The 16480-nt window shown below is 40.3% G+C and overlaps 1 protein-coding gene across 1 annotated transcript in view; it reads left to right on the top strand.

Annotated features, from left to right (window-relative positions):
- Positions 1 to 16480, top strand: part of Syne1 (spectrin repeat containing nuclear envelope protein 1) — a 564055-nt gene that overhangs the window by 481768 nt on the left and 65807 nt on the right. The window contains 5 exon segments of the mRNA XM_023706255.1: positions 1464 to 1611; positions 4501 to 4595; positions 9286 to 9520; positions 11101 to 11295; positions 15236 to 15361. Of these exon segments, the coding sequence (XP_023562023.1) occupies positions 1464 to 1611; positions 4501 to 4595; positions 9286 to 9520; positions 11101 to 11295; positions 15236 to 15361 (799 nt within the window).

The following is a 16480-nucleotide window of genomic DNA, read 5'->3' as shown; positions in this document are numbered from 1 at the left end:
TCCTCCTCCTCCTCCTCCTCCTCCTCCCCCTTCTCCTTCTTCATGTATTTGGCCGTTACAGGGTCTCACTATACAGCTCAGAGTCATAGGGATCCTCCTGTTTTCAAGTTCCCCAGCTCTGGGATTACAGGCATGCATCAACATGCTTGGAATCTGTTCCTGGTTCAGCCCACCCTGGGGGCAGGGCTGGCATGGCATGTGATGCCAGGAATGGAACCGCGGTCCCTATGCTTGGCTAAACTTGCCTAAGCTTGCCTACACAAGCCCTTTAATCCTCTGAGCTACCTCACTGGCCCTGCATGAAGATTCTTTATAATGCCTTAACTTCCCCTTTATGAAGGGGAAGTTCTTGTGGCTTACTGCCTCTTTTTTTTTTTGAGGGAGAGATAGGTAATGTAGACTGAACCAGGGCATTGTTGGCAAGCATGCCAACACCAATCTATCCCTGGCCCTTTCCACAAATTTTATATCGAGACAAGGTAAGTTACCCAGGCTACCTTCAAACTTTCAATCTTTCTGCCTCATCCTCCTAAATAGGTGAGATTACAGGGCTACACAAATGTAGCAGCCTTAATTGCCTCTAAGTTCTTTTTTAATCCTATGACAATGGCCATTAAGTTTTAACCCTTATGAAAAGTAAAGCTATATTAATATACTGAGCTATAAAAGGCTCAAGTCAGCAACTTCTGATACTGACAGACCTATGGATAACCCACTACTATTATGGACTACTGGACTATGTTGGATTATTTTGCTGAATTCAGGCACCTACAATATTTAAATGGCAATGGAATACCCATCTCTGACAAAACTAAACAAGAAAAGGGGATACAAATGAAGGACCATTTTGTATTTGTGTACACAAAATAGTTAGGATAGATATACAGCTGCTTTCTCTTAATTCAATGAGAAGATTTGTACTAATAGTGTTTGAACAGGATATCATGTCTGCGTCTTGTACTATGAATAACCACTATGAAGACAACAATATGCATTGTATTAATTATTGAAACTGTCCTATTAATCAGTTTGAAATTGTCTCATTGCTATTTGTTTCTCAATAAAATTAATAAAAATAAAACATTTTAACCCTAAACTTTGGAGCACAGAGTAAAGTTTCGTCATTTGTGTATATTTGTAAATTCTAGATCTTTCCAATAATTTTAAATTAAAGTTGAATTAGAAATGGAAAATGTAAATCGTGATGTAACTTCTCAAATGCAGAAAAAAAATTGAGTATTTGAGTTCAAGGGATATATACTATTAGTTACTTCAAAATGCAACATTTTAAACTTACATTTGTCTAATTTTCTTTTTAATGTGGCCACCTAAAATGCCATCACCTAAGAGCTTGTGGTTATTGCATGAGAACTGGACTTGGTGGACTTTTAATCTAGTCATATATGCTAGAGATACAAACAAATGAGCCAAATAATTGTTTCCCTTGCCCTTCATTCTGTCAGCAAGTTGCAGTCATTTCTGCTACAACATCAGACTTTCCTAGAAAAGTGTGAGACATGGATGGAGTTCCTGGTGCAAACAGAGCAAAAGTTAGCAGTAGAGATTTCGGGCAATTACCAGCATCTCCTGGAACAGCAGAGGGCGCATGAGGTAAGTTGTGCCAGTGGCTCTGAGGGTCCCAAAAGTGTTGCGAGTCTGTGGGAGGTGCTGTGAAATGCCATAGGAGAATGCAAAATGCTGTACCTTTTCTGCTCAAATGAATGCATCATTTCAACTTTCTTAAGCTTCATGTTTTGATATCTTGATTACAAAATTATGCCCAGTTCTCTGCTCCACCATTAGTTGTAGCCATGTGTGAGGCATCGATACCTTGCAATGTGTGGTGACAGAGTTGTCATTGAAAGCTATTTACTGCCAGGGCCTGGGGGAGAGGAAATGGTAGAAGGAGTGCAGGAGGCTAGACAAATTTTGAATTGCATTGTAGCCTACATTAATATTGCCAAGGCTAATTGCTTCAGTAACTGTGCTCTGATCAAAAGTCTCTGATAAATGAAATTATTTTTTCTTTTAAAAGCATATATGAGGGCTGGCCAGATAGCTCAGTGGACTAAAGTGCCTGCTTAGGCAGAGTGTGGCAGCTGGGCTTGGATCCCCAGCGTGCTGTGCCAGCCCTGCCCCCGAGGTGCGCTGATACAGTGATTGAGACTGGGCGTGGTGGTACAAGCCTGTAATCCCAGAGCTTGGGAGGCTGAAAACAGGAGAATCACTATGAGTCCGATCTATGTAGTGAGACACTGTAGACCCTGTCCTAAAATACAAAGACAAACAATCAAACAAAAAACTCATATATGAACTTTTAGCCAGGCATGGTGAAATATGCATATAATCACAACAAATTGGGAGGCTGAGGCCCAAGGATCACAAATTCAAGCCCAACCAGGGCAACTTAGTAACTTAAACCCTTTCTCAAATTTTTAAAATACTGGCTAGGGAGGGATACACCCCAGGGTAAAGGCCTACGTTCAATCTCTAGACCACAAAAAAGCAAATATTAATTTTATGCAAGGGAATGAAGATATCAAGGCTTCGAGTCTATCTCTTGATCAAACTACATTATAACTATTTCTCAGGAAACATAGAAAATGTAATCTACAAAAGTAAATTAATTTGCCAACTCTTTTTCTCTATTTTGCTATATATGAGCATAGCCGGGTTGCTCTACATGTTCATGAAGTAAACACGGAGGTCTAATACTTACCTTAAGCAAAAGAAAAATGTCAGAACTTAAGAATGAAATTAACTTTAAAACATGTTGCTGAAATTTTAACAATGCAGAATTTAAACATTTGAAAGATAGTTTTAAATCCAGTTTTGCTAGATGGACAAATGACAAACTGAAAGTTATAGATCAAAACTATAATGATATACCATTTCACACACACATTAGAATAGTGAAATGCAGTGAGAAAGACAGCAATGGTGAGGGTATAGGAGATGGGAACCCCCTATGCAGCTAATGAGAATATTAAGTGATGAAGCTACTTTAGAAAACAGTTTGGCAGTTCCTCAAAATATGAAACAGGGAGCTACTCTAAATATCCAGTAGTTCTACTTCTAGGTATTTTCTTAAGAGAAATGAAAATGTGTCCTCTCAAAAATTTGTATAAAAGTATGCTCACAATGACATTATTCATTACAGACAAAAAATGGAAGCAACCGTGATATCCATCAACTAGTGAAAAGATAAATAAATGTGCCTTATGAGAAGTCCAAAAGAATAAACTGCCAAAGTGTAGTATAAGATAAATAAGACTTGAAAACGTTATGTCAAGGGAAAAAATTGACCACAAAAGACCACCTAGGACAGGATTCCATAAAATGTCCATGACAGGCAATGCATAGAAACAGGATGTAGCGTGAGGGTCACTGAGAGCTAGAAGTTGGGAGGAAGTGGGGGATAATGGCTGATGAGTATGGAGTTTCTTTTTCTGGGGATGTAAGTATTCTACAGTTGATTGCAGGGGCTGGCGAGATAGCTCAGCAGACTAAAGTGCCCGCTTAGGGAACCTTAGGCAAGCATAGGGACTGAGGATCAATCCCTGGCACCAGATGCCACGCCAGCCCCAACCCCAGGGTGGGCTGAGCCAGCTACAGAGTTGGGCGTAGTGGTGTACACCTATAATCCCAGCACTGGGGAGGCTGAAAACAGGAGGATCACTATGAGTCTGAGCTGTGTAGTGAGACTCTGTAACAACCAAATGCATTTAATAAGTAAAATAAAATAAAGTTGATTGAAATATTATTTGTATAAATCTGAAATATAATAAATGTCATTAAATTGGATACTTAAATGTGTGATTGAGCTGTTTTAATAAAAATAGGACTGGCAAGATAGCTCCACAGACTGGAGTGCCTGCTTAGGCAAGCTTAGACAAGTGCAGGGCCTGCAGTTCCATCCCAGGCACCACATGCCATGCCAGCCCCGCCCCCAGGGTGGGCTGTGCTGGCCACAGAGTCCAGGTGTAGTGGTCTGTACTTGTAATCCCAGCACTGAGGAGGCTGAAAACAGGAAGATCACTACCCGAGTCCCAGTTGCGTAGTGAGACCCTGTACCAAATACATTAAAAAATAAATAAGTTTAAAAATAAAAAAAAAATTTGAAAGACCTTACTATTGAGTGTTTTACTAGTGAAATAATTTGGTTAATTAAAACAAAAAACAGTGAATTCAAAAGGACCAGAACACAAATTATACATTCAGTTACCTTACTTTGTGCTTTTCAGCAAAAAAAGAATGGAAATATACCTACTTTTAGTCTTTGGATTTAGTAAACCAAAAGGTAAATTTTATCTTCAAGCGTATCTTAATTGATGATTTACAGATAAATTATTCCTACACTGCAGGATTTCACACATACTCTGTTTTAACTGGCTATACTTTTTATATCCTTGTGAAACCCAGAATATTTGGAGAGTCATCAGAGAACTAATCGCTAAAATTAGGAACTATAAAGTATATTCTTCTCTTTTGAAATTATAGTTGTTCCAAGCCGAGATGTTCAGTCGTCAGCAGATTTTGCATTCAATCATTATTGATGGGCAACGTCTTCTAGAACAAGGTCAAGTTGATGACAGGTAGGATCTTTGATAAATTATTATGAAGAAAGACTCCGGTAAATTAGTCATTTTCTTTTTAATGAACAGATTAGAGGGCATGTATCCAATCTTCCTAAGGCAATTGTATTATCACAGAGCCTCAGTAATTGGAGAAAAGCTTGTCTGAAACTCTGAAATGAGTGTGTATTGAATCTTTTTAGAGAACTGCTATTATGTGATATGAAGGACATGGAGTAATTGGAAATCACCTAGCCAACCTTCACTACTCATCTGTAGGGACTGGAATTAATGAATAGATCAGAATGAATTGTATCAATGGTTTGTAAACAGATGCTTCTAATATTCTTATAACAATTACAGAAATTTTGTTCCTAAAAGAAGCCTAGATATCACTAGTCCATCTCTCTTACTTAGATATGAAAAACCTGAGAGCTACAAATGTGAACTGGTTTGATCAAGGTCACCTAAGTAAATAGCAGCAGAATTAGGTTTTGCACTTCTGTGTCTGGTTTGTAGTCAACACTGGAATTATACCAACTATCTTCCTTGTGTTCCATGTTTGAAAATGATTTATGACCTTAAGCCAGGTTGTATTCACCCTAAAATCAATCTTGCTCTTCATTTATGTAGGACATAAACTCAGAGGTAAAAAAAATACAGCTTCTCTTCAGACTTATTGCATGTGAATTGGCAATTTTAGACAATATTTCCATTTCTTATGAATAATATTTACTTAAACTCATCTATTTTCTCTGGTGCTATTTGAGGAGTTAATTTCATTCATTTTATTACATAGGTAGATCCTTCTCATATGTAGGACCAGTAGCTTTGATGATTATTAACTTATTGTCATTCTAAAAAATTTAGAAAATAAATCACTTTTATTTATTGAAAGTTTTGTTTTTAATGTTTTGGAAGTCACTTCAGTTTTAAGGGGCTATTTCTTTGGAAGTACATTAAAGGTTTTCATGGTTAAAATTGGAACACCAAAATGTGATACTGTATTTATTCTATTCTTTGCAAACCAAACTTAAATGTGAGTTTTACTGATAATTTAAGATCTTCAAAATAAAACAAATTCAAGTACAATTAACTTTTATCTTTTGCTTTATCTTCCTTTGGCCAACTCTAACAATATTATGAATAATCAAGTAATTAAGTAAAATAAAAATAAAAATTCCTGTGTAAACCAACATCTATTAAATTTTAAATGCTAAAATTAAAATCTAGGAGAAAGAAAGATGAGATGAGAAAGTTGGATGGAAGAAAAAAGAATTTTGAAATTAGCACAAGGAAAAGAAAATATCAGTTTACAGCCTGTTGACAATAGGAGGGTTCCAGATGAGCAACGCATTGGGACTCTGAAAGCTAGTTTATGAGTTTTGTTCCTTAGAGTATCTCTCTCATCACTGAGATGTCAGAGGTTAGCGGTTTCTTGCACTGGCAGGTAGAGTGGGATGGTGTGATTACACATTGTGAAGTCGGGACACTGACAAGATCTTGGATGATGAACTGTTGTGAAAAGCAACCTGCTCTGGGGTCCTCTCAAGTCCAAGAGTTACGCATTTCTGAGCTGACAGATGCTTATAACTTTTAAGGTAGCATCATAAAGCAAATTCACATTTGGAATATACAGTGGAAACTCAGTTCATGAATTTTTTTTTTGAATTTTGGTAACTTTGATGCATGCTGAGTTTATTACTACTTAAGAAATTATGAGTCCCAGAATAACACACAAAATAGACACAGAGCGGACCTCAGCAGGCCTGAGGTAACAGTGCTTCTCAGAATTCTCTAGCAGCTAAGAAAGCACCATGTAAGCATCAAAGCTGCCAGTTAAGTTTCTAGCTATATAGACTAAGAAAGATCATTCTAAAAATCAAAGAGAAGGGAGGAGGGAACTTATTCAGATCGTTCAGTATGACAACTGAAAGCAAGGCGAAGATCTGTTTCAGTCTCCTGCCCCTTTACTTTCCGGGTATCCTCTGCCACACAGTGACAAGGTGATAAGTGAAGGGAATGGGACAGTACATGAAGAGGGCTCACCCAGGAAACATGGAAGTCACATTAAATTGGTCACAGAACGTGTATCAGTAAGTCCACTAAAAATGTGCTAGCCCAAAGTAGATAGGACAGGGGGAGGTTTCCGTTCTCTGGGGAAAGTAGCTAAATAATATGCAGGTCAGGGATCATTTTTACTTTTTGAGACAAGGTCTTGCTGTGTGGTGCAGGCTGGCCTTATCTTGCTTATGTAGCCCAAGCTGGCCTTGAACTTATGGCGATCCTCCTGCCTCAGCCTCCCAAGTACTGGGGTAACAGGTGTGTGCCACCATGCCCAGCAAGGATAAATTTAAAATATATCAGAAAGTAAAGAAATTCTCACAGCCACATGACCTCTGCTTTCCAATGGCCCAGATACTTCTATACCTGTATGAAATAGACAGGGGCCTCCAATGGTAGAGAAGGAGCCCTGCCAACCGACTGTAGGAGACGTGTGCACCAGCAGCTACAGGTACAGCCTGTGAGGAACTCTAGGGTGAAATAGGGCACTTGGTTTTAATTCTATCCATCTCTTGAGGATGAGTGAAGCTCCAGGGTCCTCTGGAAATCCACGGCTTTCCCACGCTGGAAGCCGTCACAGAGCCACAGTTCACAGCAGACTCCGCGGTGCACTCTGCCCACCTGCGCATTCGGACTTCTCGATAAACTTCCCACAACAAGACCAGTGGGGTCGCCCGCCCTGGGGGGCCCTTGTGCCCATGGCCACAGCCTAGGTACCCACCTGGCATGGTGCCCCCACGGGCACAGCATGCATTTTTCTGACCTCCACTGGAGCAGAAAGTGCAGCAGTGAAACACTCCCGGGTGGGGGCGGTGCCTTCTCCCCACGGTCACGGTGAGTGGGGAGCCCCATCCATGCTGCTCCTCGATGCAGACTCACAGTACAGATCCCAGGCTCCTTTGGGGTATAGGAAACACAGTAGGTCCCATCCTTGTTATCCTGGATCTCTGTTCTGACTGGACTGAATGGGAAGAAGCATTGAAAACCCACTCCTTGGGGCCACAGAGATAGCTTTGCCCAGTTCATGAACTTAATTCATGCCACAATTCTGGGGAAGATGGACACAGCTGTGTTCATTGCCCAATATGAAGTCTGCAAATGGAAGTAAAATTTTGTGGAATATTTCTGTTTGTGAACAATTCATGAACCATGATATTATAAAGGAGAGAGAGAGAGAGAGAGAGAGAGAGAGAGAGAGAGAGACAGAGACAGAGACAGAGACAGAGAGACAGAGACAGAGACAGACAGAGAGAGAGACAGACACAGACACAGACACAGACACAGACAGACAGACAGATAGACAGACAGATAGAGACAAGAGACACACACAGAGAGAATAGGTAGATAAGACTTTCCTTTCCAAAACAGAAGTTATTAAAATGTAGTTATTTTAGAGCTTAATTTTAAAATGAAAGAACACAGGAAACTTTTCTAGGTTTTCTCAGTATGTTTTACTTTTAGTACTGGCATTGTTAGTTTTCACTACACATACATTTTTTGTTTGAACTGAGTCATAAATAGGTTTTTGGAAGTGCACACCTGGTTATAAAGTCAAAGTTCACAGTGGCCCTAGATGATAAGAAGAATCAATTATATAGACATCCAGAATAATAAATCCAATTCAATTGGACACTGCTCCCAAAAGAGAGAACATATTTGAAGAAGTAGAAACAAATACAATTGAGATGGCCAATAATTGGTTGCTGTAGTCATTCAATCTATGGACAACACTGGAAGCTACAAAGGCACTCATCTGGACAACCTATATGAGCCAACTGTAAGGCACAATGATAAATAAATTAATTAGCTAAATAAATTTAAATAATAAATAAATATAAGTGATAAATGCAAATAAATTATAGAAATACTTTTAAGGTAAAAAACATAGAAGTAGATAGGTAGAAGATATTTAAGAATCCTGAGATTCTTTTGCCTGAAATTGACAATGCTCTAGTAAAATTCTTTATTTTTAGATATAGGAATGACCTTTAGAGAGATCAAGATGACCATCATTTTCATTTTTCTAAGAACAAAGAGAAATTGGCCTAAAATGGAGAAGGGACAAATTAGATTAATATGTGGAATAATTTGCTAAAACATTGGAGCTATTGATTGTGAGAAAATATAAAGACATTTACAAATCACTGGTTTTAGAGATCTTTTTAATGTACAACTTAAGCAGCTTACAATTCTTGTGACCATAACAGTTTGTCCGTACCCAGTGCCTTTGATTCTAGCTGAAGACAGAGTTTGTAAATAAGATTTGTCCAATGTGTTTTCCTGTCACAGGGACACAAGTCACTGTCACAGATCCGCTATGGTGTGCTTAGGCTTTGGAGCTCTTCCCCTCGCCATCTTCATACCTCCCATGTACCCAGGAAGAGGGTCAATGACAATGATCTTGTCAGAGATTTGCTTCCATCTTACCCTGTGGCATGAAAACACTCACTGTTTGCTGACAGTAGTAGTTTAATTTGAAAAGTTACCTGCCGTAGACCCAAGAGCAGTACCTGGCATAGTATTTCAAATCATCTGCCTTAGATCACTTCTTCGGGAATGTGCATGATCATCAAAAATGTACACATTAGCTGATTATGTTACTGCCTCCAGGATGACAGTTCTTCACCATGTAATTATATCTTCCCAGGGATGAGTTCAACCTGAAGTTGACCCTCCTCAGTAATCAGTGGCAGGGAGTGATTCGCAGAGCCCAGCAGAGGCGAGGGATCATTGACAGCCAGATTCGCCAGTGGCAGCGCTACAGGGAGATGGCAGAAAAGCTGCATAAGTGGCTGGTGGAAGTGTCTCATCTACCCATGAATGGGCTTGGAAGTGTCCCTGTACCATTGCAGCAAGTGAGGACACTCTTTGATGAAGTACAGGTAAGAAAACGCACAGTTGTCAGTCTCCTCTGCATTTCCACTACATCCTTTAAGTTCTTCCAAAGGACTCTGTAGTGACATTAGGGATAATATTGTTATCCAGTGTCAACCAGATAAGAAAAGTGATTGTGTTGAAAAGCCTCCATTAAGTGGAGGGATTGGAGTCTTTTGCAAGGACTCCATCACTTCACACACCAACACCTAGAGCAGCTCTAGCCCAGCATCGAATGGAAAGCGAATGGACAAAGGAAAGATGACTGTGTTGATAACATATATTTAACTCATGAGCCTCTTATACATGTGACTAAAGCACTCCAGAGAAGGTAAAATACTTAGTCCTCGAGCTCTTTGACCCTTCCTTTTACCAGCCTGGGAACTGGGGCTCCAGCCTGTGAGACAGAAAACTCCTAGTGCTCTTATCAGTCCTGGCCAATGTATTCTGTGGGCTGCACCTCCTCAAAAAGTCATTGTTCTCAGATTCTTTTCTCCTCCAAGCTTTCTACTCCTCTGGGAAAACTCATCTACAGACATAGCCTTAACTCCATGCTCTGCCAGCACAGAAGAGGCAAACTGGTATTTGTGGTCAGACTCACCTGCTGAGGTCCAACTCCTCTATCCTTTAGATTTGTTTCTATGTGTGTTGCGGATACAAGGACCCCTAACAGAGGCTACTGTCTCTATACCAAACACTTCTTTTTCTATGTTCCCAGTCCAAGTAAATAATGTCACCAGCTATTGGTCCATTTGTCCAGGAATCCTACAGTCACTGTGGAGCTGTCCCCTTCATCACCTCTCCCCATATCTAATCTGCTTTAAGTCTCCATCCCTGTGGTCAACACATTAAGAGAGAAATTCCTGATGGTTTGCCTGGATAGATAGTACCTTCCTATTCCATCTTAACATGGCCATGCCCTCTGTCACTCTACTTTCTACCTGCTGCTGTGTGCTTTTTCCTAAAACTTCAGTGTCAACACATCACTTCTTTGTTGAGTATTCTTCCATGAATCTCAAGTGCTTTCACTATAAAAACCAAAATTCTGGTGCAAAATGTGGTCTTGCCTCATTTTCAGCCACTCTCCTCTATGCATCCCCTACTCCAGCCACTGGGAACTACATCCTGTTTCCTGAATTCTCCTTGTAAAGTTCTCTTGTAGAATGAGTGTGCCCACCTCCCCTTCTGTGGGAAGGTGTGCTTTCCTCCACCCCTGGTCTTGCCCATCACTTCTTGATCAGGTTGCATTCACAAGACTTTCAGCTCAGCTTTCTCACTTTGAGGAGGCATCCCTGTGCCCCCCCCCATGCTGAGTCAAGTGTCCCTCTGCATTCCCTGACCATTTATGTTATAGAGAAGATTTCATATTGCAGGAAATTGTATTTCACTTGAGAGCAGAAGGGAAGAGTCTACCTGGTGCACTCTTTAAGTACACAGAGCTCATTCGTGGTGCCCAAAGTCTCAGCTCAGGAAATGTCTCCAGGATGAGAGAAGACAAGCTGTGCATGCTAACATACAGGGTTGTTTAAAAATGCTAGCAGGGAAATGATAAAGAAAGGGCATAACAGTAAAAAGCTGGTTCTTTCAGTTCAAGGAAAAGGTGTTCCTGCGACAGCAAGGCAGCTACATCCTGACCGTGGAGGCTGGCAAGCAGCTCCTGCTCTCTGCGGACAGTGCAGCTGAGGCCGCCTTGCAGACAGAACTCACTGAAATCCAAGAGAAGTGGAAGTCTGCCAGCCTGCATCTGGAGGAGCAAAAGAAAAAGCTGGCCTTCTTGTTGAAAGTAAGTTCAGCTATCAGGGCCTTTTTAATAGCTGCACTGTTTCCTCCCATTGTTTTTTGGCGAATCAAATCATGCCAGATCACTGAGTAATGCACTATACTATCTTGATCTTCTGTGTTTTATTAGACCTTGTCCTATCTTGCATGACTGGCAAAGTTTCCCAAGTTTTAGCACTTCATCTTTTAGGAAAATCCTTCAGCAAGTAATTTAAACTCTAATCAGACTATCCAAGCTATGAATTCTGATTAATAGCCTGTACTGTCTTAGCCATGGGATGACTTTATAAAGTGAGGCAGACATTCAGAGAGTAAATTCCACTCCCTAACTTAAGGCTTTAAAATGGTTTTCAAGATCACTATCTTGTATTTTATAGCAGGGAAGATCCAACTTTAAAAGATATTCTCAATTGGTCTTAGTTTATGCAAACAGGTTGTCGTGCAATAAAATTTATATAAAAACCCTTGGTTGGATACAAATTGCACATTGATCACTCTGTAAGATTTTAGGAAATTTAGATTTATCCACACTTCCTTCAGGGAGCCTTTCTCCCCACTGTCCAATTCTACACATAATGCATAGGTAAATGGGCACTTTAAAGAGGGCATAGGTCCTAACTAAGCTCAGATAAGCCCAAGTTGCCATTGTGGGCTGGGGATGTAACTCAGTGGTAGAGCTCTTGCTGAGCATGAGGCCCTGGATTCAGTCAACATTTCTGTAGAGAAAAAAGAAGAAATCTCTGTAGTAACCCGGTTAATGCAACCTAACTCAACGTCACTTTCCACATTTGTCGAGTGGCTATAATTGCATCTCCTTTATGTTTTGTGGGATAATTAATGTGTGCTAAACTCTAAATAATGGTAGTTATTATCTTCATTGAAGTTATGATTCCAAAAAGTGAACACAGTAAATGGTAAGTTTTTATGTACTTTCAAAATCAATGTTCGAATCTATTAATTGTGGTTTGTCTCTTGTTTGGATCATAGATAACACATAACCAATGTTAATGAAACACTTTTGGCTTTTGTTGCTTTAAGTATACACATTCATTGGGGTTCATGCTACTGCATTTGTTTAATAATATATTACCTTCCAGGTAGGAAACCCTTAAAAATGCCACTAACCATCTAGAATGCACTATTAATTTGTACACAGCACAGTTTACCAGTAATATAATACGCCTGATTGGCTTTTTCTTCTCTTTCTGTCAGGAAAGGATTTAAAGTGTTGTAACTCACTCTGAGGCAAACATGTTAATCATATATTTTTCTTTGTGTTGTGTTTTTTGGAGATATTCCCAAGACTTAATAAGGCATGATGTCTGAATCATTTTCTTTTTCTTTTTTCTTTTCTTTTTTTTTCTGTCTTGTTTCTCTGTCTGTTCATGTATAAAACATCAGCTTTAATAGATGTTTTCAGACCATGGCATGGGATTATTTCCTTATAATTCATGCAGTAAGAAGACATGGCCGTAGCTTCACAATCCGAGTTATCTTTGGGAAAGGAAATCTTTAGCCTTCTTTTGTTAAAGTTTATTTTATTTAGAATATGTTTTTGACCTAATGAAGCATAAATCCAAATTTTAATATTTGTATAGCCTCGTTTTATTTTATTTTATTAATTTTTTAGCCTCATTTTATTGTATCCTTTCTCCACAGCTATAATCCTGATCTATTTTTAGCTCTTAATCTAATGCTTTGAGCACACATGCCAAAAATAGTCATTGTAATTCCACGTCATGTTCTCCAGCTTCATTAACGTTTCTTAATCTTGTCACAGAAGGAAGTGGCAGGCCTTATCTGTGTTAGATCAATGAACAGCTCTTGACTGATTGCAGGGCATGTGCTGACTCCATTGAGAATATTGCGCAGCTTAATCAGAAAGGATCGTTTTGTCTATCCTCAATATGCTGAGCACTGGCAAACTAAGTATAGCTTGGGAAGACAGGTATTACACAGTGAAGGAGAATGGGAACAAATCTGCAAATGACAGGAAAAACATTGCCTTTCATGTGGGGGCTTTCGTTTGTTTGTTTGCTTCTCTTCATTAGGAAGAGGGGTGTGATCAGGCACCCTGAGAAATTCTATGAAGGCTGCTTAAAGAGAAATCAGAATTTAGGGCCAAATTCTCAGTTCAGTTAGGAAACAAAGGCCACCTTGAGTAGAGAGATTTCACAAATGGTGGCTGTGATAACAGAGCCAGTGGGCTTACTGCACCAGAAAGGCAGCGCAGGGGAGAAGACTGCAAACAGGAGACTTCGGGACAACAAGGCTCTGTGGAGGAAATTGCAGCCCAGTTTTGCACTGCACCAGCTACTTGGTGGTGTGAGCTGTTCTTCTATTTGTCTTTCTTTGGAACTTAGGGATTTATGGTGTGCAAAGGGTACCTGGGGATGTGGAGTCCCGGAATGGACACTATGACAAAATAGGCAACATTGAAAAATATGGGAGACACTTGTTTAGCTGTGATTTTCAGTGCCAGCAACGAATCAGACATGAGTTAGTTTATAGAGTTGCTGTATGGAACCAATCTCCATTATGGTTCCTTTCTTTTTTTATTTTTATGTTTAATTTCAAAAGGAACACAATGTATCACAAGAATAAATTCAGGTAGTAAATGGACTATATAAAATAAGCAATAAAATTTCCTTTATACTGCCTCCCATGCTACACTGCCCTCCCCAGAGGTAACCAGTGTTACCAGTTTGATGGGTCACGTTTCCAAAGGGAACCGCTGATCTGAGCTCTTTCCTCATGAGCACGTGCAGACCTGCACGTCCTATGCGGTGCTCTGTGCTGCCTGCCCTGCTGTATCTCGGGGGCACTTGTTCCCACTGTGCATACTACATACATATTTATCATGACTGCACAGTAGCTTTCTGCTTCCACTTCTCCTTGGGATGAATTCTGTGCTAGACAAGGCATGGCTAAGCTAGGCACTGACCAGACAAAGGCAACTGAAGCCACTGAGTGTCACCCTTGAGTATTTCCATTCCTGTGACAACTCAGACCTGACTGCTGGTGCTGCTTAGATGTCAAGTAGGATCACAGTCAGGGTCACATTGTTACATTCTGATGCCTTCCACCACTCCTGTGTCTTTTCATCCTGAAGGAGACTCTACCTCCTCTTTTCCTATTGCCCCAGAGCTCTTGTGAGAAAGTGTAGGCACTGAGTGTAGGCATTTTAGGAGGGAGGCTAAGGAAGAGGTGAAGTTCTAAGCTGGTCTCCCACCTCTGTACATAGATTTGGACTCCAGCAACATTTTTGCATAGACAGTGTTCTCTGGGTATTGTGTTTGGTGCCTGGACATGTACTGCCTATTTTAATCATCCAATAATTTATACAGTTTGTTTTATTTCCATCTTCATAGGGAAAACTGAGACATAGAGGATCATGTGCTTATTTTAGCTACAAAGTTAAAGAATAACAGAATTGAATTTGAACTCAATTCCTTCTGTGTCCCAAGTATGCTGCCTACCCTATGGACCCATCCTAGTATTCATAAATATCATTTTTATTCTTTCTTTGGCTATTAAAATGAGTACTTTAGGGCCGGAGAGATAGCTGGGCAGTTTAAGTGTCTGCCTGGTAAGTGGGTGTCAATCCCTGGTATCATATGCTGTGCTGGCTGCATACAGAGCCAGACACTGAAGCCGGGCGTGGTGGCCCATGCCTGTAACCCCAGTGCTAAGGAGGCTGAGATAGGAGGATCACTACAAGTCCGAGCTGCATAGTGAGACACTGTAGCAAATAGAAAGAAAGAAAAAGTACTTTACTCTCACATTCTAAATAGTGTTTCTTTCATTTTTGTTTTTCCCATTTTCTACCAGAAGAAAAGAAGGATGGGCAGGAGAGAGAGAGAGAGAGAGAGAGAGAGAGAGAGAGAGAGAGAGAGAGAGAGAGATCCATTTATCCATTTTATTTGTTTTCTTTTCCATTATAGGACTGGGAAACATGTGAGAAAGGAGTAGCTGACTCTCTGGAGAAGCTTAAAAGTTTCAAAAAGAAGCTTTCTCAGCCTTTGCCGGATCACCACGACGAACTCCATGCAGAACAAATGAGGTGCAAGGTAAGGGACCAGGTGGCAGCATCCCCATCACCCGTCTGTGGGCCTCTCCTGGGACAGTGCCTTAGGAAGCACAATCCAGCGAACCCCCGTGGCTGTCTACTGGTAAACACAGGATCCAAGGGGATTCCACGGGGGCGGATGGCTTCTGGGCGAAGCTTGCTTTGCTGTTTCATTAAAGTCAATAAAACTATAGTCTAATTTATGAATCACCCACATGGGTCACCCAGGTGGGTCATCAAATTTTCATTTAAATGAAAATTTAAAGCACAACTTATACATGATTTAAAAGCTTAGTCAAGAGAAATAAAAGCATCCGCACTAGGAGTTATTCTGTCAGAAGGGTCTCATTTACGAAGAAGAACAAGAATTGACAGAACCTGCCTGTGGTAGTCCTCGGAGGAACATGCCCTGTCCCTTAGCCCAAGCTGCAAAGAAAGGAAAATAAATAAATAAATAAATAAATAGAAGTTTAAAATATATATATATATCTGATCTCAGTTAGCACATGCAGTCACCAAATCCTTAAATTACTCAGGACTCCAGCTACTTGAAGATTATAATCAATACATCAGGCATAGTTGGAGGCAAAGCAGTGCTAACACTGACCACTCCCTGCATTCTGAGGTCAGCATGCCCAGCTTGATTTAGTAGCTGTAGGATTCTCCGTGTTCACACCTGTGTAGCCAAATAGAGACCTGTCCAGCAGGCAGGAAGGCAAAGTACCTTTATAAGTGGTTTCCTTTCAGTTCGTATGTCTTTGTAGTCCCTAATCAAATTCGCAAGTTACTACTCTAGGGTAATTCTGGTTAGAAGTCATCATCTACCTAAATGACCTGGATTCTAAGCAGAAGTTTACTTCACTTTGTCTGAGAAGTATTTAGAAGAGATGCATTATTAGGCAAAGTCTAGAAATTGTGAAAAATATAGATGCAAAAATTTTTCCTTCAATACTAAAAGTCAAAGATAATAGTAGAAACTTGAAAAAAAAAGAGGGGGGCTGGTGAGATGGCTCAGTGGTCTAAAGCACCTACTTAGAACAAGCTTAGCAAAAACAAAGGGACCGCTGTTCAATCCCCCAGCACCACATGCCAGCCAGCCCCGCCCCCTGGTGGGCTGAGC

The sequence above is a fragment of the Octodon degus genome, unplaced genomic scaffold, assembly GCF_000260255.1.
Source record: "Octodon degus isolate 3935 unplaced genomic scaffold, OctDeg1.0 scaffold00246, whole genome shotgun sequence".
Classification (NCBI taxonomy): domain Eukaryota; kingdom Metazoa; phylum Chordata; class Mammalia; order Rodentia; family Octodontidae; genus Octodon; species Octodon degus.
Note: the sequence above shows the minus strand (reverse complement) of the source record. Positions and strands in the feature narration are given on the sequence as shown.